At 46.5% G+C, this 26460-nt stretch overlaps 11 protein-coding genes across 11 annotated transcripts; 4 read left to right on the top strand and 7 right to left on the bottom strand.

Annotated features, from left to right (window-relative positions):
• Nucleotides 1-8: 8 nt before the first annotated feature.
• JR316_0002275 (Glycerol-3-phosphate O-acyltransferase 2) lies at nucleotides 9-2407 on the top strand (the record flags this gene model as incomplete). Its single annotated transcript, XM_047888069.1, has 9 exons — nucleotides 9-142; nucleotides 200-243; nucleotides 302-346; nucleotides 415-734; nucleotides 788-798; nucleotides 851-991; nucleotides 1046-1138; nucleotides 1453-1648; nucleotides 1697-2407. 9 exons carry the CDS (start codon nucleotides 9-11, stop codon nucleotides 2405-2407), a joined length of 1695 nt encoding a protein of 564 aa, XP_047752992.1.
• Nucleotides 2408-2609: 202 nt separating this feature from the next.
• Nucleotides 2610-4078, top strand: JR316_0002274 (uncharacterized protein; the record flags this gene model as incomplete). Its single annotated transcript, XM_047888068.1, has 3 exons — nucleotides 2610-3047; nucleotides 3104-3879; nucleotides 3937-4078. 3 exons carry the CDS (start codon nucleotides 2610-2612, stop codon nucleotides 4076-4078), a joined length of 1356 nt encoding a protein of 451 aa, XP_047752991.1.
• Nucleotides 4079-4456: 378 nt separating this feature from the next.
• On the bottom strand, nucleotides 4457-6740 carry JR316_0002273 (Serine/threonine-protein kinase cds1; the record flags this gene model as incomplete). Its single annotated transcript, XM_047888067.1, has 11 exons — nucleotides 4457-4968; nucleotides 5026-5138; nucleotides 5195-5307; nucleotides 5358-5447; nucleotides 5503-5547; nucleotides 5598-5647; nucleotides 5702-5767; nucleotides 5815-6108; nucleotides 6163-6274; nucleotides 6328-6413; nucleotides 6473-6740. The coding sequence occupies 11 exons, from the start codon at nucleotides 6738-6740 to the stop codon at nucleotides 4457-4459; spliced, it is 1749 nt and encodes a 582-aa protein (XP_047752990.1).
• Nucleotides 6741-6976: 236 nt separating this feature from the next.
• JR316_0002272 (Protein priA) lies at nucleotides 6977-8365 on the bottom strand (the record flags this gene model as incomplete). The annotated part of the gene is made up of 7 exons (XM_047888066.1): nucleotides 6977-7038; nucleotides 7101-7222; nucleotides 7283-7457; nucleotides 7516-7634; nucleotides 7686-7714; nucleotides 7771-8069; nucleotides 8125-8365. The coding sequence occupies 7 exons, from the start codon at nucleotides 8363-8365 to the stop codon at nucleotides 6977-6979; spliced, it is 1047 nt and encodes a 348-aa protein (XP_047752989.1).
• Nucleotides 8366-9673: 1308 nt separating this feature from the next.
• Nucleotides 9674-11199, bottom strand: JR316_0002271 (Cytochrome b561 and DOMON domain-containing protein; the record flags this gene model as incomplete). The annotated part of the gene is made up of 8 exons (XM_047888065.1): nucleotides 9674-9811; nucleotides 9873-10049; nucleotides 10175-10260; nucleotides 10324-10696; nucleotides 10755-10793; nucleotides 10847-11006; nucleotides 11063-11108; nucleotides 11160-11199. The coding sequence occupies 8 exons, from the start codon at nucleotides 11197-11199 to the stop codon at nucleotides 9674-9676; spliced, it is 1059 nt and encodes a 352-aa protein (XP_047752988.1).
• Nucleotides 11200-11664: 465 nt separating this feature from the next.
• JR316_0002270 (uncharacterized protein) lies at nucleotides 11665-16157 on the bottom strand (the record flags this gene model as incomplete). The annotated part of the gene is made up of 14 exons (XM_047888064.1): nucleotides 11665-11904; nucleotides 11964-12119; nucleotides 12176-12182; nucleotides 12256-12408; nucleotides 12462-12635; nucleotides 12695-12844; nucleotides 12907-13083; nucleotides 13148-13185; nucleotides 13243-13275; nucleotides 13344-13644; nucleotides 13687-13833; nucleotides 13890-14182; nucleotides 14261-14891; nucleotides 15469-16157. The coding sequence occupies 14 exons, from the start codon at nucleotides 16155-16157 to the stop codon at nucleotides 11665-11667; spliced, it is 3189 nt and encodes a 1062-aa protein (XP_047752987.1).
• An 852-nt stretch (nucleotides 16158-17009) lies between these two features.
• JR316_0002269 (uncharacterized protein) lies at nucleotides 17010-19227 on the bottom strand (the record flags this gene model as incomplete). Its single annotated transcript, XM_047888063.1, has 9 exons — nucleotides 17010-17053; nucleotides 17108-17258; nucleotides 17322-17614; nucleotides 17668-17818; nucleotides 17875-18463; nucleotides 18513-18610; nucleotides 18663-19034; nucleotides 19088-19100; nucleotides 19157-19227. The coding sequence occupies 9 exons, from the start codon at nucleotides 19225-19227 to the stop codon at nucleotides 17010-17012; spliced, it is 1782 nt and encodes a 593-aa protein (XP_047752986.1).
• Nucleotides 19228-20015: 788 nt separating this feature from the next.
• Nucleotides 20016-22631, bottom strand: JR316_0002268 (Protein mesA; the record flags this gene model as incomplete). Its single annotated transcript, XM_047888062.1, has 7 exons — nucleotides 20016-20531; nucleotides 20585-20867; nucleotides 20925-21220; nucleotides 21272-22054; nucleotides 22118-22178; nucleotides 22232-22468; nucleotides 22522-22631. The coding sequence occupies 7 exons, from the start codon at nucleotides 22629-22631 to the stop codon at nucleotides 20016-20018; spliced, it is 2286 nt and encodes a 761-aa protein (XP_047752985.1).
• A 242-nt stretch (nucleotides 22632-22873) lies between these two features.
• On the top strand, nucleotides 22874-24197 carry JR316_0002267 (putative Na(+)/H(+) antiporter C3A11.09; the record flags this gene model as incomplete). The annotated part of the gene is made up of 9 exons (XM_047888061.1): nucleotides 22874-22892; nucleotides 22951-22994; nucleotides 23049-23081; nucleotides 23142-23394; nucleotides 23446-23547; nucleotides 23597-23767; nucleotides 23824-23862; nucleotides 23916-24068; nucleotides 24127-24197. The coding sequence occupies 9 exons, from the start codon at nucleotides 22874-22876 to the stop codon at nucleotides 24195-24197; spliced, it is 885 nt and encodes a 294-aa protein (XP_047752984.1).
• A 493-nt stretch (nucleotides 24198-24690) lies between these two features.
• Nucleotides 24691-25089, top strand: JR316_0002266 (uncharacterized protein; the record flags this gene model as incomplete). Its single annotated transcript, XM_047888060.1, has 1 exon — nucleotides 24691-25089. The coding sequence occupies one exon, from the start codon at nucleotides 24691-24693 to the stop codon at nucleotides 25087-25089; it is 399 nt and encodes a 132-aa protein (XP_047752983.1).
• A 242-nt stretch (nucleotides 25090-25331) lies between these two features.
• JR316_0002265 (uncharacterized protein) lies at nucleotides 25332-26363 on the bottom strand (the record flags this gene model as incomplete). Its single annotated transcript, XM_047888059.1, has 3 exons — nucleotides 25332-25358; nucleotides 25489-26049; nucleotides 26112-26363. The coding sequence occupies 3 exons, from the start codon at nucleotides 26361-26363 to the stop codon at nucleotides 25332-25334; spliced, it is 840 nt and encodes a 279-aa protein (XP_047752982.1).
• Between the last annotated feature and the right edge of the window lie 97 nt (nucleotides 26364-26460).

The raw sequence follows: 26460 nt of genomic DNA, 5'->3' as shown, positions 1-26460 counted from the left end.
CGCACATAATGGCGCAGTCCAACGACACCAAAGCTCTCCACCGTCTCATTCGGTTCATTTCCAGCCTCGCCGTCGACTCGTTTTTCCATGAAGTTCGTGTCATAGGAGGCGAAAATGTCCCCAAGGATGGCCCCATTATTGTGTCAGTAGTGTCCAGGAAAAATAATAGATATCTACTCTAACGCACCTTTTCTACCAGGACCGCGACTCACCACAACATGATGTTGGATCCCGTCATACTTTGTAAGGACTCTTGTTCATCGAAGAAGCATAGGCTGGCGCTCATCAAGGGTTCGACCAGCTGTAGGATTTCCATACCAGAGGATGCTCAATTACTGGAGCAAAGGTATGTACTGTTACCTTTTTGCCGAGTTATTGGCTTGACACGACCTCTGACCCAAAAACTCTTTGAAGCGAGCCTCTTCAAGCATCCTGTCATGAGCTGGATCCTCTACTCCTCTGGCAACATTCCCGTGGACCGTAAATCAAAAGATAGACAAGTCTTATTCAAAGGAACAATTGATGCGCTGGCCGGAGGTGGGGCAGTAGCTTTGTTTCCCGAGGGCACTAGTTATACGGAGCCCAGAATAATGCAGGTCAAAGATGGCGCTGCTTGGGCAGCATGCGAGTACACGAAATGGGCGAAGCAGCATGCTACGGAGGGTAATTTCCGAGACGTTACCATCATCCCCGTGTCTATTGTCTACACCAACAAGTCAAAGTATAGGAGCGGTGTAAGTGCCCTCCCGTCTCCAAGTGTGTTTGTATCTAATATGGATCTATACAGGTTATCATGGAGTATGATGTCTTTTTACGAGCCAAGATATATTTCTCTGACTACTCTGACCAGATTTGGTCGTCCTCTCGCTATCGATCCATACAAGGAACAATTCCTATCTGATGTGGACGGGGAACCGCGCGCGGCTGTCAAGCGCCTCACTCGCTCCATTGAGCGTGAGCTGGTCTCAACGAGCATTAATGCTCCAGACTGGTTAGTGAGAAAGTGGAGAAATCAAATATTGGCTAATTAACCTCATTTTCTTAGGGACACACTTTATGCTGCCAGAATGGCTCGTGAACTTCTTTGGGAGAAAGACAGGTCAATTAACCTTGAAGATTTTGTGCCTATATCACAAACGTATGTTCACCCCCTTGTCATGGCTTTTCATTGTTTTCCCAACGTCTTTTTAGTCTCGTTGATCTATTCTCAAGCCCGGATATAACACCCAACTTCAAAACAGCCAAACGGCGGCTACTTGAATATTACTCATTATTACAGTCTTCCCATCTCTCAAATTCGGTTTTATCTTCTCTTCCCCTTCCACGTTCATTAGACCCTAATACTCCTGCCACTGTCCCCAGCCGACTGTACACTCTTATAATTCTAATTCGCGACTCTATTGCTGCTCTCATTCAGCTACCATTCTTTTTTATCCCTCTTGTTGTCCACAGTCCTGTTTACATCATGGGCCGCATAGGCGCTAAACTCGTGGAAAACGAAGAAGAGACCCAAGCCCAGAACAAAGTTGCTTTTGGACTGCTCTCATCGCTTCTTATTTATCCTGCTGCATTCTTTTTCCTTTGGGCTATGTTTTGGTATACAAGTCTCGGCGCCCTACTAGCCGCAACCCTGGTGTACCTGTTTGCTGTGTATCATATTAGGATGATTGATGGTAAGCTCCGATCCCCACCCTAGTTCGGTGTTCCTCTGCTCACACTTCTCGTCAAGGCAACTACGAACGGTTGGTTGAACGTCATCTCAATACAGTATCGTGTCATTAAACTTCTTCTACCTAGTGCGAAGCGATTTATTGCTGCGTGGCGTGTGCTGGTCGGCGTTTGGACTCCCAAAAGATGGGATCTATCTATGACAGCACTGTCCCAGTACACCAAACCTCGGATTCCTCCCGCAAACCAATGGATTGACCGGCCATCCACACCCAAGCCCAACGCAAGCGAGACATCGCCTGCAACCCCCGGAAGCCCCACTGACTTCAATTTACAAAACGAACCCCAGGTGAAAACGCGACCTGCTCGCCGGCCTCCCTCGCGTCGCCTTGTGCGCCATGTGTTGAGGTCTCGTGTTGAAGCTGTGAATGCATTGGCCAGTTTCTTTGATCATCTGACTCGTGCTGGTAAAGACAAAAAGGTGAATGCGAGTCCGCATCTAGCGCAGATGTACGGTGGAGATATTGTGCCTTCGAAGAGTGGCGCAGACAAGGACGTTACGGAAGGTTGGCGATATGCTTCAGAGGTGTTGACCTTTTTGAAGAAACGGGGGGCAAAGATCCCAACACTGGGGCAAGGACCGTTGTTTGATGAATGGGCATTGAGCAGCGAGGGAGAAGGTTATACGACAGGGGAGGAACAGGAAGAACGGATCTGGGTGGCAACGAATAGCTCCTAGGCATTGGGTTAATTTACTTGTGCGATTAGCGTTATTCGCTTCCTTACGTATGAATACACACCGAGGCAGCATGCAGTAGCTTGATTTCATTGATTAGATTATCCAAAAGGGCGCATTTCACGCGCAACAGTTCAGGGTTGCAATCTCCCAAAGAAAGCTCTTCTGGTTCCACGACGATGCTTTTCTTTCTTCAACTCCCACCATGTATACTGACTCCCCTCCCGTCGCCTCCTCCTATGCCTCACCACCCCTCACCCCCTTCCAGGAATACCAGCGGGAGCGCCAGCAGCAGTTTTACAGAGTTTTCCCTGCTGCACGATATCACGACATCACTCAGTGGGCTAGCCTTTCTCAATATTCACCATCACCCATTGAGTATCATGATCTAAACAACACCTTTGGGGGACCTGTATTCCAATACGACACCACTCTAACAAGCTCGGGACTTGATCGTGGCTATACTGCTGTCGATACAGGAGCATTGCAAAACAGGGCCATCGAGCTCCCTTCGCAGCAATATTCAACTCAAGCGTACTATGAGTCGTATCCCGCCAGCACAGATTTAGAGCAATGTGAGTCTGACCGGGACACTACTGTCCAGCATAGTACAAATCTTCATTCGGGCAGCTACTATACACCTGTAAGCCACGACGTCCACCTGTTCGCTCTTTGACCAGCCTAATTACTTTCTGGCAGACAAGTCCAGATGTGGTTTCGTACTATTCAGAGCAGAGCAACCATACTACCTCTGACACCATATCGTACCATATTCCTGTTCAGCAAATCCCGACGGCTTATAATACCACGAAACAACAATATTCCAACGTTCAGGCGGATTCACCTAGCGTCGAAGCCAGCTATATTCCATCCTATAGCCAGCATACCAATTACGAACACACTTACCCGAACCACAACGATGCTGCCCCTATTGTTGATCTGCAACCTCCCATCAGTCACTCACATTACCAACAACAGGCAACCGCAGAGCTCAGTTCATCTCAGCGCACTCATTTCTCCGAACCCATTCCCCAGCCTCTTATACCCATCCCGGGCCAATTGCCAAATACCCAGTATCCAAACCATGAGGGAGCTCAGGCACCCTCACCAGTTCCATCCCCGATTACGAGAAGGATTGTGCCCGAAGGGCACATGAGACACGAAACGGAATCCTTGTCCGCCAATTCATCCTCAAGTACTCGCACCGCCCCTCGCACCGATCGTCACAGTCCACGTTCAACTTCTCATATCCCTTCTCAAGCACCGAATTCCCCAGAGCCCTCTGGGACAGGATGGATGGGTCCCCCATCTGGTCCGCCGTTGCTTCACCAACCTCGTCCATTATCGATGCCCTTAAGCCCACTTCCAACAAAACGTCAACTGGAGAAAAAGCCTCCTCTAGCGTGTCTGTTTTGTCGGGGAAGAAAGATTGCGTGTGGCCCCCCTATTCCTGGAAGCACCGATAGAACTTGCAAGTGAGTCAAATTTAAATGTTGAGTACAAGAGTTATTTATGTATGAATTTTCCAATAGTCAATGCCAAAGGCGTTCGCTGCCGTGTGAATACCCGACAGAAAGTCGTCGTGGGATGCGGAAGAAAAAGGTATTGGATTCCGTTGAAACTGCCAGCAAGAGCTCTTCTACGGCTTCCCCATCTGCTGACTCCGCCGACTAAGGCTTTTCCGTTTTACCGTTTTCCTATCAAGTTATCTTTTTTGCTATCGCGATGCTATATTTGCTTTCTAATGTACATAGCTGATTATCTCGAATCTTCATTTACACTTTTCTCAACTGTCGTTCAGCATTGCAACACGTTCATATCTAACGTAACACAATTTCATAATATCGTTCAGTGCTTCTTCATTTTTAATCAGGCTAATGGAGGAGCATTGCGTTAAAATGATTTAGGCATAGCATTTATCATCCAAGATGGAAGATGCGACAACTAGATTGTAGCAGAATTGATATATACAGTCAGAAAATAATACAAGAAATGAGAGTCAATGAGCAAGATGAAGAACCGTGGAGTTTGTTACAATGTATATGTGCAGAATCAAGACATGCGGGCGACCTTGTTTCGACGAGTTGACCGACGAGGCTGGCCATCTTTTCCGTTCGTCTGAGAAACCGGGTTAGATGCATTCATATCCGTATCGTCTACAGCATCTTCAGGGACAGGAGTTAGATCTGCACGGATGCGTTTGTTTTGCCCTTTGACAGGGGCTTCGGAAGGCTCAGCAGCATCAGCAACGTCGTTCCTAGAGTTGGCATAGGCTATCATCTCCCAAGAAGGTTCAATAGGATCCTCCCCCGCCTCCGCAGCTTGCGAGAGAACTAGACTACGGCGCTGTAAAGGAACACGGGAGGTGGTTGCTTGGGCAGGTCCTGGCCTTTCGTTCTCATCTGGTGACATATCAGCGTCGTTCTGAATTACGGAAGTCATGGAAACGTCAGGGTTGGGGTAATAAGGAAGATGGTTGGCAAGCCATGGGTCCAAGAGAGCACCAGTGAGAGATAGTCGGCGGCGGGCGTCTTCTTCAAGAAGACGACGAATGAACTTGTGGGCTATATGAGAAAAGAAAGGTTACAAAGGAGTGTAAAGAAATAACGTGGGCTTCACACCTTCAATACTGATAGGACAGTTACTCAGAGTTTGCCAATCAACTCTACGATATAGGATTCGATTTCTTATATCAGCTGTTTCGTCCTCAATAAAGGGACTGGAGTTCGTCAACCTAAATCCACGACCATAAGAATGGAATCAAACAGATGTGCCTACGCAAACACTTACATGGAAAACACTATGACACCCACGCTCCAACTATCAACGAGATTATCATACCCGTGGATATTGTCGGATCTGACAACTTCGGGTGCCAGATAACTGGGTGTCCCACACATGGTCTTGGAGAACATCAATCCGTGAAGAACTTGTATTGAAGGTTAGGACGCACTCTTAACATGGTCAGACTGTCAACGACTTTGGCAAGCCCAAAATCAGCCACCTTCACCTTTGGGGGTTTATCTGCAGTCAAAAGGACATTCTAAAGAACATGGTGAGCTTTCGCCGACAGAAAGATAAAAGAGGTCAATACAAACCTCGGGTTTAAGATCTCGATGAGTGACTCCTTTGGCGTGTATATACTACAAGGCACTTGGTTTAAAGAATTTTGTATGACTGTTAACTGACTTACTGCCATGGCATCACAAATTTGATATGTAATATCTCTTGCATCTACTTCAGCTAGTAGGACACAGTTGAGAGATTGCGTGCAAATCAAGAACTTTAAAGACGCACCAAGTCCGCCATTTTTCAAAATATGTTCCAGCAGATCACCACCCTCGACATGTTCCAAAACAAGGTCTGTGAACCGTTAGTTGCTATGAAGCTACGGCATGCAGAGTACCTACTGATGCTTTTGTCGTCTTGGAAGAATACTTCGACAAGTTTACAGATATTTGGATGCTCTAACTTCTCCATGATACTAATTTCGCGGGCAAGATTCGAGTTTCTTGATGACTGTGTATTGTTTCGAACGGCCTTGCTCGCGGAGATCATTTTTACAGCATACCACTGCCCAGTAGCGCGATGGATCGCTTTACGAACAGTGGCAAATGATCCCTTTCCTAGCTCGATACCGAGGTCGTAGTGAGCATACAACCCTTCTGTGGGCATACCACATGCCAAATGACGATAGACGAAACCTGATAATCCAAGAGTTAACATCAGACAAGCAGTCTTGAGGAAGCAATACAAACGATAATCTTCTAGGCCGTCGTTTTGAGGTTGTGGAATAGATGTACCAAAAGCAATCTCATTTCCTTCATGAAGAATACGCGTGTTGTTCTTGCCAATCTTCTCTCCGTTGATCTAGATGCATGTTAGCGAGTATAGTCCTGAGAAATGAATAGACCAAGACACACGAATGTCCCGTTGCTCGATAGATCGGTTACAATGATAGTGGATCCTACATCCTTACCATCCCAAGTGATAGTACAGTGCGTGTTGCCTGGGTGAACCGCGTTCGGATACATTGTTGATTTAGAAGCAAGAAGAAGAACCACTCACTGACTTTGTACCCCGGCAGAACAACTTGGTTAGTTTCAGTGTTCCTGCCAATGGTATATCGGGGATTCAGTTTCCAAAAGTCAATGCGAGTGAGCGCTGCACTGCAGGGTTGCAAGAACCCCCACAAGTGCGAATCAAAAGCGACAGGCGGGGGCTGAGAAGCTTGCTGTGTAGACTGAGTCTGAGTTTGTTGCTCATAATCCTGAGATTCTTCGTTTGTGAACGCGTCCTCTTGGTGTTCGTATTCCATGTTGTCTAGTGAATCCATTGTGGAGGGGGGTATAAGTAGTGTTGGTGGTAAAAGAAAGGAAGCGGTTTATATTGACGCGTTTCAAAGCCCGAAATCGTGGCACAAAAGCTTTAACAAATGAACAATCAAACTAGTCTGCGGCCTCTAGCACAGATCATTAATGAGGCCGCCCTCGATAAATTGGACAATATTGTCCCCGGAATCTGTTTCTAAAGTACTTATTACACTAAAATAAGTCTAAAGGTCCACAACAACTACAGGTCAGGTACACAATGCGTTCCATCTGCAGATCGGATAAAACCTGCTTGGCATGAATCTAAGGTGTGGCAAACCATGAGGCGTTGTGTTTTCTGCAGGGCCAACAAGAAGGACATTTACCTATTACACATTCACTTTTATGACATCGCACGGTACTAACATTGGGGATTGCGCTGCAATCTCTGCCACCATCCGCGCTAGCTTCCCCATCGTTGGATTGCTGAACACAACCACCGCAGGATCTAGGATTGCCGTCCGATCAGATGAAAGTGCCGAGAACAAAAGAAGCCGATATGACTCACTCCAGGTCATTTTCAATGTCAACACACTCATAACTTGTGAAAGAGTGGTGTTTGCCCCCTCGCCAATTAAACCCATATACTGGACACGCTTTTTGACCTGTTCTTCGGCAAAGCGGCGCGTGTATGACATGGCGCTTTGGCTTAGAACTAACGCTAGCAAATGGAGACGAACCAGCTAATGTAATAAATAGTCAAGATCACGTAGGTCGTAGGTCATGTCTCTGGAAACCTACGGCATGTTCCATCTGAGCCCTGTGAGCAGGAAGGAGAAATGGCCCAACCTCCAGGGTTTGCAGAACATCCATTGCGGTTTCCTGTCCCAGGCCCTGAATATGGATATTGATTGGAACATCTGAACAATAATTTGAACTTTCAAGCACCCCCACTATGGAGCAAAACGTACCTTTGGCAATTGGTGTTCCCCGGTTGATCCTGAAAGTACTCAGTCGTTAAAGGTCCTAGCATGAAACACACTAATGGTTACTTACATTATACCAACCAGCTGCACATGGGCAGCACCCTGTCGCGCCTTGAATACTGTTAAATGTTCCAGCACTGCATTTCGTGCATTCGGTCAATCCTCCAGTGGAATATCTTCCTGGAGAACATTTCTGCGGATTTGCAAGTGCATTATTGGGACACATATGTCCTGGAGGGCAAGAACCACAAGAAGTGCTGCCAGTCGACGTTGAATACGTGCCTGATTGACAAGGAGTCTCCGTTGTCGCTCTGGGTGTGGGTACGTAGTATCCCGCTCTGGCTAAGAGGCACGATGTTACTCCAGATTCTAGAAAAAAGTGGTAAGTGTCAACTTGAGGTTTGAATTTAGTAGAAAATCATGCCTTTTGAATATGACCCAGGGGAACAATCGTTACAAGGGGTCGTGCCTTTGCTAGACCAAGTTCCAGGTGAGCAACGCGAATTGCCATTTCTTGGTTGAATATCAGGAAACGTTTTGGTCGGTTCATCTGTGGTTTTTCCTTCCTTGTCACCATTGCCAGAGGACATGCCCACTTCCGTCCCAAGACTCTGAATGATTAAAGCCATCAGAGAAAGAATACCATAGAGACCTTTGGGAAGCATCTGGCCAAGAACCTGTTAGTGGATGAAGATGTGGGCTTGAAGACAATCGATGCTGTCTATATTTCTTGAGACAATGGGCTTCTGCATTTTCTAGATAAGTGTTTGAGCATTTACAGCCTGTTGACCAGCTGCGCAACGGTCCATTTCTGGTTGTTTTACCAGCAACAAGCCAGGTGGAACAGGCTCCATTCCATTTGCTTTCAAAGAAATGGATGAAAGAGAATCAAATGTAAGCTATCGAAGGCACACCGAGAAGCTCTCCAGGTAACCAATTTCTCAATCGTACGGTCCTTGTACCTACAAAGTTTGTCCGAGACTCTGGCAATGGTCGGTTAGGCGCCGCGAAACAGTGAATATGCAGGCCAGCTGCCACACGGTGGCCAGATTGGTGAGAACAGCTAGAGAATCGGTACCGCAAGCAAACGCCACACTTGTGGCCTATTATAATGGAGGGAGAACACTGGCTCATGCAGTAAGTTGGATGACCCTGCCTAACGGTGGCATGCATTCTTGAGTGTTTTGGGTCTGCTTTGTTTGAAAACTTGTAGAACAAGGTTTCATCAAGGTTCTTCATCCCCGCGCGATTCGACCCTATTTGGACAGTGTCACAATATCCTCTACTATTCCAACCATCTTTCTCCAAGTAGACAGAAGTAACGTACAAAATTCATCGGTTCGTTGGAAATTCGGATATGTGGTCTGCTTGACACCCACCGAGGAAATTACAGCTGGGAAACGGGCGGAACTCAGCAGCGATGGCCTTCAGCTTCCCCGCAAGCAGGCAATGCAAAAAAATCGGGGAGTATAGTCAGAGATCAATTACTTAGGTTGTCCGACCGACTTGATGACACGTAACATCAACACATTAACGTAGCGTAGATGGTAAAAAGAGCGCCAATACTAGTATAGGATCATTAAAGGATCCGCAGTCGAACCGGCGGTTGGCCGACAGAAGTTTCATGTGGTGTTAGCGTGAGCCTAATGGTGAACGTTTGCTAGTAATAAAATATGGGGGCCATCTTTGCAGCTACATATATTTGTCCAGCTTTGCAGATGTAGCACAATACCTCGTTGTCTTGCAGCACACGTACATCTCTGCGAAAAAAACAATAGGATTACAGTCACATAAAGGCTCATAAAGAAGGACTAGCCTTCTTTATCCAAAATATATATGTGTAATGATCTATCATAAAATACTACCCCATGCCCATATAGTAGACGAAAAGAAAGTGTCCCGTTAGCACAAAGAAAGTCCGCATGGTAAGATCATCAAATGTGAGAGCTATCTATGGACTAGCGGATATTTAATCAACGACCATACGAGGTCTCTTTAAGGCCAAATTGACTGTGCTCTTCTTCGTCGTCATTTGTACGCACTTTGTTGTATTCCTGACGATACTGTTTGGGTAGGAAGCCCAGTCCTACGGCGTATGCAACCGGCAAGAACTGTAATTTTATAGAATTGTTTAAATAAGAATGTGTTCACCAACAGAGAAATTGAACGTACCACAACCCATACATAGAAAACAATCTTTACAACCGAGGGTAGCGGTTCACGTCCAGTGGTGAAAGTCCATTCATGGTCGAACCCAGAATGGACTTGATAGAACGCTAGTCCAATGATAGCCAGACCAACGACAGCATGTAAGTAGTTTTGGGGTGGTCGGCGTACTCGGTTTGGGTTCTTTACAAAGTGAATGAAAGCTCCCAAACCGCATTGGACCAAATATAAGACCAGAAGGGCGATCCCCCACCGCTATTGCGACGTAAATTGGAGCGCTGATAATTGACAGTGTGAGAGATACTTACCTTATGATCATCATCTAGATGCATTGCCTTTGACTGACTTACAGCTGCAATTCCGAGGATAATGCCGATAAGAATGACTGGGCCACCTAATATGCGTAGAGATAATTAATACATAACCTGTATTTGAAAGATGTTTGCCTGTCGCTTACCCAGGGCGAACTGAACAATCCAGTGACTCTGGAACCATGTAGGAATAAATGTCCTGAGATATCGAGCCAGAAGAGCGCCCAGGGGCAATAAGAACAAAAATCCAACTGTGCACATAATGGCGTGGGCAACAATTAACTTTTGGTAGGGGAGCAATGGGGGTTCGGAAAAGCTGCTGTCGGGTGTGGCAGGGGTGGTATCAGACGGGTAACCTCCCGAACCGTCTGTTGGGGTGGTAGCTGTCACAGGTTTGGTGAGATCCAACTGCAGGATACCCATGTCAAGATGCTGTAGAAGAGTAGCGTTTTCATCCGAAGACGAGGGTGTGGTCGTGCCAAAAGCGTATATAATGGGTTGTTTTGTATCTGTGTTTGACTGGACAGAGCGCCAAAAGATTAGAAGTATACAGAATATAAGCAGAGACAAGACTGACAGGAATGGTGTATGCCAAGGAGGGTGTCTTAGAATTCGTCTAGCATCGAGTTAGAGTCAAGCAAAGTACAAGGGCAGTCCATGAATGCTCACAACACTAAGGGATAGTGATTTCTGAGCAACTCTGGGTGGATTTGAGTCGACAGTGGGCATGACATAATCCGATGCAGAACGTTGGGAAAGCGTAACTGAACCATCTGGATTGATCCACATTATGACCATCAGTGTACCTGTCATCTGGCGACCAAAGCCCCTTAATGGCCATCAGCACATTAGCAAAGGGCGTCGCATAGTGAGCAGAATAGTTACATGGCCATCCACCCCGTGTTCTGCTTCCCAAGACTAGAGAGGACATCTGGAAGAGACTAAACAAGACTGCAGACAATTGTTTTCGCCTAGCACGTACATGTGGTAGACGAGCCGTTGACAGTCGCCTCAATGCACATGGTCTGCGGCGACGAATGTAAACATGGTCGGAGCAGAGATGCGCCAAGTAACCTACCGAACCGCATACTTTGTCGCCCGTCAAGCTCTGTTGCCGAGAGTAAAGCTAGCATTCAGGGTGTGATGAATGGGGGGCCACGATGGGAGAGTGACGGCGACGACTTACAGCATGTTGAGCAGAGATGAGCTGGGAGAAAGAGAGAAGAGACAAGCCCAGGAGCCCGCTGAGACGATGCATAAGTGGAAAAGAGAAAGAGAAAGGCGCAATTGCCTGAATTGCGGTCGAAATGATATAAAGTCAACAAGGGGCAGCCGTGAATCCGCGTTGACCATTCGAGGATATTTAACCCAAAAAGTGTTAGCCCAATTACGCATGGCAGTGCATGCCTATTTATATCCACAAAGACACGAAGAATCATGATGGTAGCCTCCAATGTCATACTTCCGCCCTTTACTATCTGTATTGTTCATGCTACATGCTCAATGTTCCCAGAGCTTTCTCCAAGAGGCAGGAACAACTGCTCAAACTCTTCAGATGTCTGTCCAATCACTCCAAACGCATCCTGCAGCGTTCGACCGAGAAACTCAAGCTCCATCGTCACTCCCTTCATCGTGAGAGCATATGCAAAGAAAAGCAGTTGACGCGAAACCTTGGCATCTCGGTTTTTGACAACATCCAGTTTCCGAATCGCCTCGACCTGAGGTGTCTGACAGCATCAGTATCTATCCCATCAAATCAATCTTCCCACACGTGGGCCACACGCACCAATCGTAGCCTTGACTTTTCAACAGGAGGCAGATAAGGAGGCAGCGGTGCCTTGAGTCGGAACGACGCAGCAAGAGTTGAGAAACTGAGCATTATATTGCCTACCATTTCTCGTCGTTCTTTGTTCACCGGGACGATAAAATCTTGGCGAACACTCTGAACGAGGTCAGCTGAATGAGAAGGCGCCTTGAAACATCTAGACTATCTCTCACCGTATACCTATGGCATGATGTGAGAAATGGCAGAGAAGACTTTCGTGAAAACTCACCATTCCTCTCTCGTTGTAACGCACCGCATGCTATGCAGTTTATCCAAGATCGATTGCAGACTGGTCAGAATTTGGCGATACAAATCCACAGGAAAGGGTCCCTTCAGCCGAGGCTCATGTTGGGCTTGTGCGAGTAGCGTTTGCAGTTCAATGAGCTTGATCTGGAGGTGCAATTCCCTGATACCAAGCATTCAGTATCACCAAGCACCTCAAGACAAAAAAAGTCTGACATTGCCATAAATTCATGTATAGAGTTGGTCAAACGTGTTGGCTGGAGTTTATTGGAATGTCTTGACATAGCTCGACTGGTGGGATCGAGCGATGAACCTTCTTGTCGATATTCAGGCGCAAATGAATTCGATGCTACCAGTCGGGTGTAAAGCCAGCCAATATGAAGGCAAAATCTGGCCATTTATTGATCATTGTCAACACATGGAAAAAATATGAAGCACCAGATACTCACTCGCTGAGAGATTTACTCAATTCTCGCCGAGCTTCGGATGGCCACCAGAACCTTGACACAAACGCAGCCCACAGTATGCCCACTGTAACAGCCAAAGCGCGATGTACCCCTATATCAATCACTGATACATCTTTCTGTCTTAGGTTGTAGCTACAGGTGATGCAATGGTCAATGAAACACATCAAACGGTATACATCGAAGGGGGGACTAACCAGTAAAGACATGTAAGGTTGTATGTCAAAAGAACGAATCGTGAAGCAGAAAGGTACTGTGGTTTTGAAACCGCAAAATAAAAGCAAGGCAACGAAAACAAAAAGCCTGTGATCGATAAAGCTACGCCATCCTCTGGTAGCAGTGTATAAAGTGTTACAGCAACAGAAGCTCCAAATCTGATATTCGGCAGTAAAAGTGAAGTCAGTATAGATCACAGGATGAATCAGCAGAAAATCATACAAAGTACCAAGGAAGCGTTGTAAGCTAAGGTAGTTTGTCTGCAAATGAGAAATTGTTTATATACAATGGTTTTACGGTCGATTGAAGATGCTTACAGCGCCAATCGTCGGGGAAATAACAACGAAGAACTATATTGCAAAGTGATCACATACATCAAAACCAAATCCACATTTGAATGATGCAATCTACCACTCACGGAAATCAATGCCCAGTCACCCCAATACTCAACAAACGTTGGACGGGTATCCTCCACAAAGGCAGGGAAAGCCAGAATGAGTGTCGCCATGCCCACCTTTATAGCGTATTTAGTGTCTCTTTCTTTAAGCCTTTTGCCGAAACTCCAAAGCGATTGATTCACTTTCCCTATGATTGATAGCTGATGACGGGGTGGGGTTTGGATCGTATCTGGTGCGTGAGGTTTGATTTTCGGAAAGGCAGGGTGGGTAGCTCGGTAGCGTGGTATCATGTATGCCAGACTCTTTCTGAAGTTCAGTGTTCTGTTTTGACTGTCAATTGGTTTTCTTTGCGAGAACCGGAACGATGAGAAGATGCCTTGCACCCAAGTCATTAGCCTATACCACCAAGGACCTCTGCGCAGCATTTGTTGCTCGTAACAGTATATTCGTTCAATGGGATCAACGAGTGCTATCAATTCTTTAGCAAACTCTTGCAAAGTGAAAATAAAGCTGGAATTTTAATTCTCAACAGGTGTATGACATACAATGCGAACTTCTCTACTCACAAGTAAACGAGGAAGACATTTTCGTTATTAACATCTCCAGATGACGTGTGTGAAGTATCTTGACCAAAAATAGGACTAGATGGCGAGTTCGGCAACAACGGATTATCGCTTCGTCGATACAGCCTCAAAACGGCGTGATTAGAAGTGCTTTCGAACCGAATCAAAGCTGCTTCGATTCCATCCACAAGATCAGAAAATTCATGAGGTTGAATGATATCTATGTGTCCTTTTTTATCTTGACGAGATTCCAAGCATACGTCCTTCAATCTATTGAGGGTGTTGGTGGAGGTTGACTGATGTGAATGCATTGCGGCGAAACATAAATTATCGGCAAAACAAAAGAAAAAAAACAAGAAGAAAAAAAAACGCACTGATAATGCTTTTAGAGGCGGGCCTAATTCGTCGACGAGGTCGCCAAACATATCAGCAGCAGCCCTCAAGATTGCCGCTTCGTCTTCATCTGCATTGGGTTCAGCAGCTTTGCTTTTTCCGGCCCTGTCAGTGCGGGCTTTGATACCCGCTTTGGAAAGATCGTATTGAAGGCGCGTGCCACTGCGTAATCCATTTAAGTGTTGGGCCAGACGGTTCAGAGAATCTACCGCATCCTCGTATGACCGTTGACCAGAAATGTTACGGTACGAACCATCCTCTTCAACCACACCATCGCCATTTGCCAAGGTGCCAGTTAGGATCCACTCGCTCTTAGCTTCCCGAAGATTTTTCCGAAGGCTCGTGAAACTGCTTTGGTGATTTTCGACTGCCTTTTGAATCTTATGCAAGTCCTGTGCATGTTCATCAGAGTCATTCTCCAACAAGAAGATGCTTGTGAGCATCGGTAAAAGCGTTGAAAACGATTCCAGAGTTTTGACCATGCTGAGTTGGAGATTTATGATAGCAGACTGAGGCCAAATAAGGAAGCAAACGAAATTTGCGATGCTAGAACCACATAAAATGATGCCTGACACTTGTAGCAGTGTCTCCAGGCCACCTTCCTTGATTATTCTGTGAAGTGTTGTATGAATAAACCAACTAGAACAGATCAATATTCGTGACTTACACGACAAACATAAGAATTGCGGTCATGCTGCAAGCTAAGCCCAACTCAGTTCATAACAATATTAGCAGGCTTAAGACAGGTAAAACATACCTGTATTGAACGACGGATTTTCCTAATGATTCAGTTTAAGTAAAGAAACTATGGCATGAATCGTGCCTAAATCTCACCATCCATACTTTCATCCAAGCAAGTGCTCCCATACTAACGCCGATCCAAACAAGGGCAATAAAATCTGCAGCTGATTCCCATCCAGGCTTAAGTTCCAACCACCAGAACATGGACATTGAACCCAAACAGGCAAAAGCCGCATACATGACTCCAAACAAGCAAAACATATCTGCTTCTAACATTGCCCCAACTGTTTTTGCGGGGTTGAAGTAAACAACACTGAGAAGATGATGAGTGAAGTATGGCACAGTACCACAGAAGACCTACATTGTCGACACCATGTGAGCACTCGCAGAGGGGGTAGAGGAATCCATATTGCTTATTATCTTTGAAAGAAAGGGCGAAAAAGTGAACAGTGACCCAACGAAATATGCAATTGCACATTTCAAAACATTCTGGGATATCAAAGACGGGGACAGTCGGCCCAAAGAAAAGTAGCCATGCCATGGTTTTTGGGAATTGTCAGGGGAGTGGAAAGTAGACACGACAGAAGAATGATCTTCAGAGTCATATTCTTCGGCTCCTGCTTCGTTGTAGATTGAGCTTCTTATGGGTGAAACAGTTTTGACAGAGTTTGTATGTTGACGAATACCACGTAACCGAGGGGAGAGCCCAGATACAGCGCTGGTAGTTTCCAGACCAAAGTAGTCACTACCAGAATCCCTTCGCCCTCGGATGGTTGACGGGGCTTTGGGGCTGAGATAACCCTCATTTTCCATCAGTTGGCCAAATAGCGACCATTGCTGCTCCGGGTGTCGCTCACGCTCATTTGAGATGGGACGCGTAAAGGACGTATATGAAGAGCTGGGTTGTGCAGTGGTAGATCTTTTGCGAGGCAGAGATGATACGAAGCCATGGCTACTTGAGATGGGCGTTGCAGGCAGGCCAAGATCGGAACCCTCATTTGGCACATGCAAGTGGTCGAATGGATTGCTGCCGAGAGGCTCAGGTGAGCCTACTAATAAATGAGGTTCACCAAAATGTTGAGATATGTAGGAGGATGGGCGACGCGACCGTGTAGGTATATCAAGTGGTGGTTGCATTCCAAATGGCGCGACGCAGTAGCAAGGAGCTCACTCGATGGAGGTTGTCCTTAGAAGTTTGCCTATTTTTGGACTCACGAAAGCGTGCAACGTCATCGGTGATTAGAGTGAGAAGCATTAGAAACGTTTTTACTGGTATTGTGGTGCTATGTATGCGACTGAATGCAAGGTAGGTAGGTATACAACGAGTTTGCTAACTAAAAGCAAGGTAAAGGAGCACTAAAAGATACAGTGTGTTTTGGTTTGAAGAAAAAGACAAGGCGTCCGTGAGGTATCGCAATCCGAAAATTAAAAGGTAATAGAAAAAAACGTCCAAGTAGCGTCCAAGAAGAAATAATGAGAATGTAGTGAAGATTATAAAGATAAATGTTGAAAGTAGCAAATAAGACTGTGAAGACCAGTGTCCATAGATGGTCCGTAAGTCCAAGCCTAAGGTTGTACTAAGGAAAATGAAGGTATGATAAAGGGGTGCAGAGGAGGCTGTCCGAAAAGAATCTATAGTATAAAAATGTGATAAGGTGCAGAGTCCATAGCTCGCGAAAGAATGTCAATTCAAAGAAAGGCCATCGTAAAATGATCGTGAAGGCTATGCGTAAAAGAAAACGTCCGAAGGCGTATGAGTCCGTGAAAGGAGTGTGGATAGATATATCTACCAAAAGTTTCTGGTCCGTGAGCCATTCGAAATATTAAAATGTTGTCCGTGAGCAACTGGATAATAAAAGAATGAGATCGGTTGTCCGCGAGCAACACATAATAAAAGATTGCAGAATAAAACGAAAGCAATAGATCGGAAAGCGCAGAGGACAAAATATCCCAACTACGTGGGTGAGTATATGGGCGAAGGTAGGGTGACTATTGTGAAGCCAGGCGCTTCTGGACTTTTGAAACTGCTGGAGCTAGACATCCACATTGTTTAGTAGGAGCCTTACTGTGATAAAGGTAGCACTGACCGACGACTGGGAAACGAGTGCTGAGGCTAGTCATTGCGTAAAGCAGAACACCAAGCTCGTTGCGAAGATCACTGTGATCCACCAATGGCCAAGATCTCTCCAATGTATCTAGATCTCTAATGAGAATATCTGCAACAGACCACCAGCATGGCTATCAAGATAATATTGAGCGCAATGAGTGAGGATCAACACCTTATGAAAAAGAAAAACGTACGCCTATGATGGGATCGAGAAATGCAAAATCTCGATCGGATATGTGTTTAATGACAGATATACATGCTCGGGAGGCTCTAGAGCTTTTATCAAAGCACATAGCATCGTCCAATGCGAAAGGTCGAAAGAGATAAATGGCAGCACAATGGGCAAGTGTATGTACCAAAATCAGACTATGTCTCTCTTCGGGCAAAACGGCATCCAGTTGGTCCATGGGAATCAGGGTCGACAGGAAGAGGGTGATCGTATGTTCGAGCGCCCGCATCTCCTCGTTGACACTAGTAGTCATTTTTTCTATCGGACAATTAACGTTACCGAACACAATGAGGTAATGAGAAGGGGCTTACTTGCGGTCCAGCTACTGGACAGCCTGTCCGCGCTCGCGAAAAGTGCAGACGCCTTAACACGTAGAGCTGGAACCGAAAAACTACTAGCCGAAACGGATCCCGACAAGAAGGAGCGAACCGTTGGCAGAGCATCAACGGTATCAATATGTCCCTGAGATGGAAGGAAATAAGCAACGGTTAGACTATCAATGCAAAGAAGAAGCCTACGTTCTCGTAATCCTTAATTTCCTGAGGCCAAGGACAGTATATCGAATGGCGGGGATCTGACTTGTCGAGGATGACCCAAGGTTTACGAAGAATAACAGACCAACAGCGATCCAGGTTATACACTTGCCAAAACGCAAGAATTCTCTCTCCGTCGCGAAGATCGCTCATAGTAGGCTTCAGATCAGAGTCGATGTTGGCAATAGAGCTTGCCTGATTATCCAGCGTTGATCTGCCACCGAGTCCTACTTGCATACAGATGGATGCTGCAGCACTAGCATGATAGCTGCCTTCAAGAAGTCGACCGTTGGCAAGAAAGTATAAGGACAGAAGACATGACGCTTGGATCACATCGATGGTCTTCTCGTTGGACCGAAGAGCCTCTGGCAAGGCGTCCAAAGAGTGTCGCAGATAGTGATCTTCGTGCTGGCTGAGAGGACCTGGCCGAGAGATGAAGCAGGCCCATAGATAAATAGCATTCATCAGGACGGGATGTCTCTGTTCAGACAATGGGAGGGTGAGGCTCTCCCTGAGTCTGCCCATATGTATTTCAAGACCGCATTGCCGACTATGAGGAGCAAAAATATCTAGACTACTGCAGCATAAGCAAGATTGCGAACAAACGGAAAAGACATTCGTACAGCATTAGAGCTAGTTCCAGTGGAGGCTGGAATGGTGATTGCTGATCATCAAAGTAGACGTCCGAAGAAAACGAAACCGGCGAAGGAGACGGCATACCCTGAAACCCGGGAATTGGTTACACACCCGAACGGAAAGCCATGAGCACTTACCTGGAGTTGGGCCCATGTTCCGGGAGGAGAAGCTGGAGAACGGTTTGAGGCATAAGATAAGGATCTAAGGAATGCAAACAGAACAGTACCGGATGGGAAAGGTGAATGAGAGGCGGACAAATACGAGCTCTCAGGTGACCCAAAGGAGGAGGAGGAGGAATTTGAACGCGAATGAAAATGTGGGTCGAATAGAGTTACTGATGGCGATACGTATTCTGGATCCTCTAGCTCCCGTATTCTGTTCTCGAGCTTGACGATGGTTTCGCGCAGAATCTGTGTTCGCGTCTTTCCCTTGCCATCGTCATATTCACAACCGTCGGCCTTCTTGGCGCGCGTGCACTGTTGGCAGGCGGGCTTCTGGCCATCACAGCGCTAGAAAAGAGAAGATGAGAGGGATTAGAGATGGACAAAGAATAACTTGATACCATTTTGCGTTTTCTGGAAGCAAAGCGGGCATAAGCAGGCTGTGGGGGACGGAAAGAGAAAGGACATACCTGCACCGGAGGCAGGCCTTTCCCCTCTGAAGGGTGCCCTGGACATGGGACTCAAGGGGCTTGTTGGCCATTATAGAGAGGAGAAATATATATTATACAAAAAAAAAGAGGGGCGTATGCATAGAAAGATGAAGGAAGAAGAAGAGAAAGTGGCAGAGGACTGGGTGGAAGGAGAATTGATTATTATATGTCTTTGGCACAGCCCTTAGAGCGACATGCTCGGGTATTTGCCAGAAAGGGATGATGGATAACTATGTCTGTTGTTTATCCGACTTGAAGTCGCTGCGGTCAAGAAAGACCGTCTGTTGACAACGGCCCGTTGTCCTTTGCACGGCTACTCTTGCCCTCCCTGAGAACAAGCATCTAATCCAAGTATCCAACAGAGTACACTGCAACTATACATGTAAGTACCAACCTCTACTCTGTAGTACTCTATCTCATATTTCTTTTCAAATTCCATCAAAATGCCCCGTTTGGCTGATGTCCAACCATCCCGGTCTGGGTCCGCGCATTCGCCATGCTGGGCATCGAATAGTTGTTCTCTGGGTATTGATGTTCCGCTAATATCCGTTTCTCTTTCGCGTGTGCTTGTCGCACATACGCGTATCGTTGGAAATGGTTCAGCGACTGCAGGAAAAGAACTCCAACCTGCGCTTTCTTCTCAGCTCGTGTACCTCGTTTCTTTTAATATCTCGCTCACCGGATATGCTCGTAGCTGGTCAAATAGCTTGACAGTGTAGTCGCGGATGGCTTCTTTTTGATGAAAGAGCGAAAACCCGAGATACATCAGTCCTCCTCCATGCGGAAGCGATGCCAAAAGCTTTCAAAAGGGACTCTCGTTAGCAAGTCCAAATTGCCATCAATCTCTGCTACCTGCCTCGACCACTTGATCATATGTCTTGACACCATCTGCAAGACTGCGCATGATAGCCAAAGCCTCCGCATCTGTCATGTTTTTGGTATATCGGAGCCGGAATAGCTGATGAAGAACATCAAATCCCTTGATGCAGCTATTGGCTTGTAATTTGGCATAGTCCTGCAATCTTCCTGTTAGACAAATACGTGAAACCAAGTTTTCGTAACTCGCCAATATTAGATACCGGTAGCTGTTCGTTTTCCGCCATGCTTCGATACGATGTGCATTTGCCACCAACTCCTTCAAACACGTAGCCTCGTCGCTAAAGGCTATACCACTCCCCAGCTTAGGTGATCTACCGGGATTTTCAGTAAAAGGGGCACTCGGGAACCCAAACGACGTTTTGCCAGTAACCTCCTCTTCGTAGCGAGACGCCAACCGAACAAAGCGAGTAACGTATTCGGTGAATCTCATACGGACCAGGCTCTCTCCGAAATGATCATCTATGGCTGTCCTAATCTACATATAGTGTTCAGTGGATGCCATGCCCTTGTCGATATTGTACCACGTACATCATCGATGAACAATTTATCAGCGTTATAATCTTTGCTGGGGTCTTTCGTCCCTTCTTTGGCCATTTTAGATATATCTTCTTCGCTGCCAATGGATGATTCAGCTTTCAAAGTACCAGACCGGGTGATCAATGGACCACCCAGGCTAGGTATACCAGTTATGGGATATGTAACGTGGATATCTTTTGCCACTGTTACACTTCCTGTGCTGATGTCGAGGAAGAGGTCCCATTGGCGTAGGGTCTCGAAAATGGGGTTAGTGACCCCTGCGATGTATGCCGGTCTGGTTGGGCAAAGAAGTGTTCAGACAAGGAGATAGTGCCACAATGATGAGACATACACAGATTCCCATTCGTCTCGGTTTTTCAAATTGGCGTATGGAAAAGCACGCTCAATAAAGCCCCTTAACACTGCACCGCACCCGGACCCTAGAGCGCAGGCTGATAACACAAAATTCGACACCAAGCCAGCGGGACGTTTGTGACCCAAAAAAATTATTCGCTTCCCCGTGACAAGGGCGTTGAAAAGAACAATAATCGGATGTGTTTGAGGACCGCTCGTGTGTAGGTGCGGATGAATGGGCCCAGATACAGTAGGAAACTGCGAGAAGACTTTAATGAGCGTGATCAGAGAATACTAGATAGTTATCAGCAAAAGAACCACTATGAGAGGTTTAAATCTACCCACATCACCGACTTCTTCAGGGAAAGTAGCCAGAGGCATGTTGATCGGCAAAGGATATTCTTTGTAAGCAACTGTAGTATGGAAGAAGTGAGTGTCTTTAACTATGCCATGCCGTTTATGAGGCTCCGGGAATGATTGTTGTGAACCAATTGGTTTGAAGTTTTGCTCTCTAACATGTGCATTTGACGACGATGAAGATGCATCAGTCGATCTTCGCTTTCGTGACGAACCAACCAGCGTACTACTTGCCATCAGAGAGGCGACGCTATCAGCGTCTCCTCTATCTTTCGGGATTAAGTCCAACCCACTTTCGTCGCCTACCCAGACCGCGCTACCACCCAGGGAGAAGGAAGAATCAGATGGAGAGTTTTGGGCATGGGTAGTTTGTGCAGCGACGCTACTCTCTGAATCTCCCCTATCTCTATAGCGTTGTCCGTCTTTCTTGCGGCTAATACTGTCGTCCTGATAGCCACGATCCTTCGACCTAAGAAGAATACCCTCTTCAAAACTAGAGTAGGATCCACTGGAGTTTGTTGATTTGTGCTGTAAAACAGCCTTTGAACCGGGGACAGGGGCACCTGGTCCCCACCCTTGCTGAGAAGTAATGTGTGTAAACTTCTCGGCAAAGATATCTTTACGTTCAGAGGACCTCATGACCAGTTTCTCGTGCCGAGTTAATGTTGGTGCACCAGACAGGTCCATTGAATTTACGGCATCGAACAGACGAGCAAGACAGTCTTGTGATGGATCCAGGAGGTAGTCATCAAGTGCGAGAAGCAGGAATGGCTGGTTAAAATGTGTAAAGGTGGATGTAAAAGACACAGAGATAGAGCCTAAACAAGTTCATACCTTGAAAATTTGAATAAATGGATGACGAGTGCATATGGCGAGTGCAAGAACTTGGGCGCCTCTGTGTCACGAATTATCAATCGCGGCCACAAAACACTTTTGGTTAAACCCTACCGGTCCAAGGATTTATCGTGTTTGGTTCGGACGAGATTCATGACACAGAGAAGCTCGGGTTTGTCGCTACCTTGGCCATCATTTTCAGCGCCTGGTAAGCCGACAGATTTGACGCCAGGACTATCGAGAGCTAGAACAGGGGATATGGTATTGAACGGTGTCTGATTTAGAAAGAAGATAGTCCAGTCATCAAGCTGAGTTTCAGCCCCATCGGGGAGCATGGACATAGCGAGGACTCTAACAATGCTGTCATTAGAAAAGAGGAGATGACTGAAGCCGAAAATGCGCACTCCTCATTGACACCTAGGGGCTGGGGAAACTGATACTTAAGCTTAGCACCTTCCAGAATGTGAAATTCTGCCAGCAGAACAAAAGAGCAGTGATCGCCAGAGCCTGCCATGAGTTGAGATAAAGTAGAGGTTAATGATACATTGGCGGCGACTGTTCAAGATCCAATGTGCGCCAATCAATGTGCCCTGTCACATCACCTGCCGTGTGACATACGGGTTCCTGCCATTCACGCAAATTGCCGAAGACCTTATAATATAAGCAATTCGTCCCATCCACTGAGCCTTGCAATGCAATAAAGACGGCGATAACAGCCTTTGCCAACTTCAATACCCCCCCTTTCCTTCTGCAGCCATGGAACTCATAGAAGTCTGTCAATATGTTCAATTTTCTTTCCTCGCCACCAAGTTGTTTTTTTATCAAGATCACAGGTCCGAGCATTGCATACATATGCCTTGGCGGCTTTGTTGTTGCAGTATGTAAGCCTTTTTTGAACCCTTTGAGCTACTTGACCGATGCCCCTATATAGTTTTCTATGTTCTCGCTCTTGGCAAAGGAAAAAGTGCGCATTCTGGCACATCACTCTACTTGCTACGTCAGCGTTCACTCAAAACCACTTTAGATCTATGTAAATGAAGTCGTCCTCGGGACTTTCTTTGGGATTCTTATGGGCCCTCACTTCGCCGGCATCTTCGACCCCAGGGCCTGGGGCCCTCATTCAGACGCCATAACGCTTGAAATTATGCGCATCGTACTCGCTACCGGCCTCTTTGCAATTGGGGTCGAGTTACCCAAATCTTACATGGCGAAACATGCGAAAAGTCTCCTTTACATGATTTTGCCCACGATGGCTATCGGATGGGTTATTGTTGCAGGTGTGATGGAAGTGATGATTTAGTTGCAATAATCTGACCACATTTTGTCAGCAATTATGAAAGCTATTTTTCCACAGCTCAGTTACCTGTCATGCTTAGCTATATCTGCCTGCTTGACCCCAACTGACCCTATTATCTGTGCTGCTATTGTTGGTCAGTCCCATCCTCTTTGCAGTCGTTTCGATATTTAATTATGCCATAGGTGGAAAGTTTGCTAGAAAGCATGTCCCAATAAATCTTCGGCAACTGCTTTCAGCCGAGTCAGCAGCAAATGATGGGCTTGCATACCCATTTCTGACATTAACGCTTTACCTGACGTTGGATACAACCTCAGGAGCAGCTATGACGCATTGGATTCTCATTGGGTGGCTTTGTATGTGACCATCACGCTGCTTGCTCTCAGATTTGGTACTTATGCTTTGCCTACAGATCAAGTGTTCCTTGGTGTCGTGACGGGGGCTATTCTCGGTACGCCATACTGTAAATTTGCAATAGCAAAGTGGATTTAACATTCGCAAAAGGATTAATGTTTTCTCATCTTATGAAATTCTCGCATCGTCGTGGATACATCGATAGGGAGTCATACGTTGCTCAATACCTTGCTCTGTCCGTCTTTATTACAGGGATTGTTAGTACCATAGGGAGCGACGACCTTCTCGCTGCCTTTGCCGCAGGTCTGAACTCTTTCTTCTTTAATATAATGCACGTGAGATTTAAATTTTTAACAGGTAGTGCAATTTCCTGGGATGGTGACTTCAATGTCCACACAGAGGGAGAAGTCTTTGCTTCGGTTATTGATCTAGTCCTCAACTGTGGTTGTTTCGTATACATCGGCGCTTGGTTGCCCTTTGAATCATTCACTATATCTGAAATCGGTATTAGCCCATGGCGGCTATTTGTTCTAACCTTAGGGATCATTACCTTGCGCCGAATCCCAGCCATTTTGGTTTTATATAAATGGATACCCGAGATTAGCTCCTGGCGCGAGGCTCTTTTTTCAGGCCACTTTGGTGAGATTATGTAGTGAACCATCCATTTTGATTGCACTAATGTCTAATCTCTTCTATCTAGGACCAGTAAGTTTTATGGCATACGTCACCTTGCAATTTGTAACGGATCTGACAGATGGGAGTGGGGGCCGTGTTCATCTCCACCCTGGCCCTTCATCGACTTCCACATCCTGCAAACCCTCCCCTGACTCAACAAGACTATCTCGGTTTAGCAATACAGCCAATTGTCTCATTCGTAGTTCTCTCCTCCGTCATAATTCGTAAGCCGAGATATTTTCTCTGTAAAATGAGCACTGAACGCATGCCTTCTCAAGATGGACTATCTATCCCATTCTTCAATTTGGGGATGAATGTATCACGCTCAGTTTCCATCTCTGCCACCCTAACCTCTCGCACCAGGGTATACCCCGACTGGTTGCTGGGGATAAGCCGCACGCCGACACTTCCCAGGGAACCTACTTCGGAGGTTGTTCCTCCGGAGGACGAAGGACAGGGAAACACCAAAAGAGATTCGCTAGTTGACATCATTCATAACGAAACCCAGCAAATCGCCCCCGACCATGAATGCCCGATGCCTCCCCAAATGGAAGAGCAAGATGCTCTCAATCTGGTTGCTGAGGTGGCTCGCGATGAGCCTATTGAGCCTGCGTCCATTAAGGGTCCTAAAGCGGTCCATTTTCCCTAACAAATGGCCTATCACCTCACTTAACATTTGCTAAAACGCTGATCTTATAACGACATTTCATGATTATAGACATTAGAATTGCATACTATACAATGTACACAAGTTTGCTCTGGGTCAAACTTGCGTTTATGTTCATGGATTGAAGAATGTTCGTGAATGTCCATTATGTCGATAGCATCGATATGAAGATAGGCATAAACAAGAAGTGGAGATGTGATATGGCGCAAGTGATATTTTGAAATCTATTCCTGAGGATTTGTTCGGCCAGCCTACAAGAATGTGGTCAGTCATACAGTAAGTAGTAGACTTAGGCAGATGCGGAGGGAAACTCGCCTGGTAATCGCCACCGCGATCTGGACCTTCGCTGCATCCGCAAAGCCACTCATGCCACCATCTAACGCGTTGCGGCTCTTCTCTACGCTGCGCGTCAGCATCATTAATAGGCGACATGAGTGGAGACCCCATGGGTGGTGTCCGTGGAGGTGGCAAATTCAAAGGCATAGGGGCAGGGGGTCGTTGGGGTTTTGAAGCATGAGCTGTGCCGTTAGACCCATCTGTGTCGGTCACGTCGTTCAAAGGCGCGGACAAATGCCTGCCGTCTTCCGTTGCAGATGGCGGGACTAGCGTAGCTACCTGAAACGAGTCGGCAAATGGAGAAATGAGCTCTGGAGGATTAGCAAAGGGATCTTGAAGAGTGGGGACATCCGAGTTTGAGTGGGTTGGAGATAGTACTGGGCTTGCTGTAACGACTTGATTTAACGGGACTACGTCGATGTGGTCCTGCGACTCGAGGGCCGTATGTGAGCCACCTATTGAAGAATGTTTGGTTTTCTTGCCTGGCCACAGCAGGCTAGCGCGTTTCGATACATCTTCTATCAGGGATGAAGCTTTGGCGGACTGAGTGGAGCCTCTTGCGGCCTTCCTACGCTGCCTCTCTGCGATCTCCCACCTTCTTAGGTTCTAGAGGTAATGGGGTTATAAGTTACGGATGCACGAGAAGAAAAGAGGTCGGGGAAGCTGACCTCTTCTACTCTCCTAGTCTCTTCTGCATCCTCGTTGACGGGAGGATATGCTATTTTGTCCAAGTTGTCCGAGGAAGAGGCCGGACTGGTAGGATCTGTATCATGTCCGCCGCTGCGTCTCTTGCCTTTGCCTTTCCTATGTGATGCATTCATGTGGGACTCTGTGAAGTCGTCGTCAAACCAGGATTGGGTATGTGCAATATCTTGTTCATGTTGAGCTGGAGACGGATGGTGGAGGGCTGCGGAGGACATGTCCGGCGAAAAGACTGCAGCCAGAGGCCGTTGAGAGAACGCAAGCAGGTGACATTAACTTGAAGTTGTAACGACGTCACACATCATTGATACGAAA

Source organism: Psilocybe cubensis, chromosome 2, assembly GCF_017499595.1.
Source record: "Psilocybe cubensis strain MGC-MH-2018 chromosome 2, whole genome shotgun sequence".
Taxonomy (NCBI): domain Eukaryota; kingdom Fungi; phylum Basidiomycota; class Agaricomycetes; order Agaricales; family Agrocybaceae; genus Psilocybe; species Psilocybe cubensis.
The sequence above is the reverse complement of the archived record's forward strand: the minus strand, read 5'-3'. Positions and strand labels throughout refer to the sequence as shown.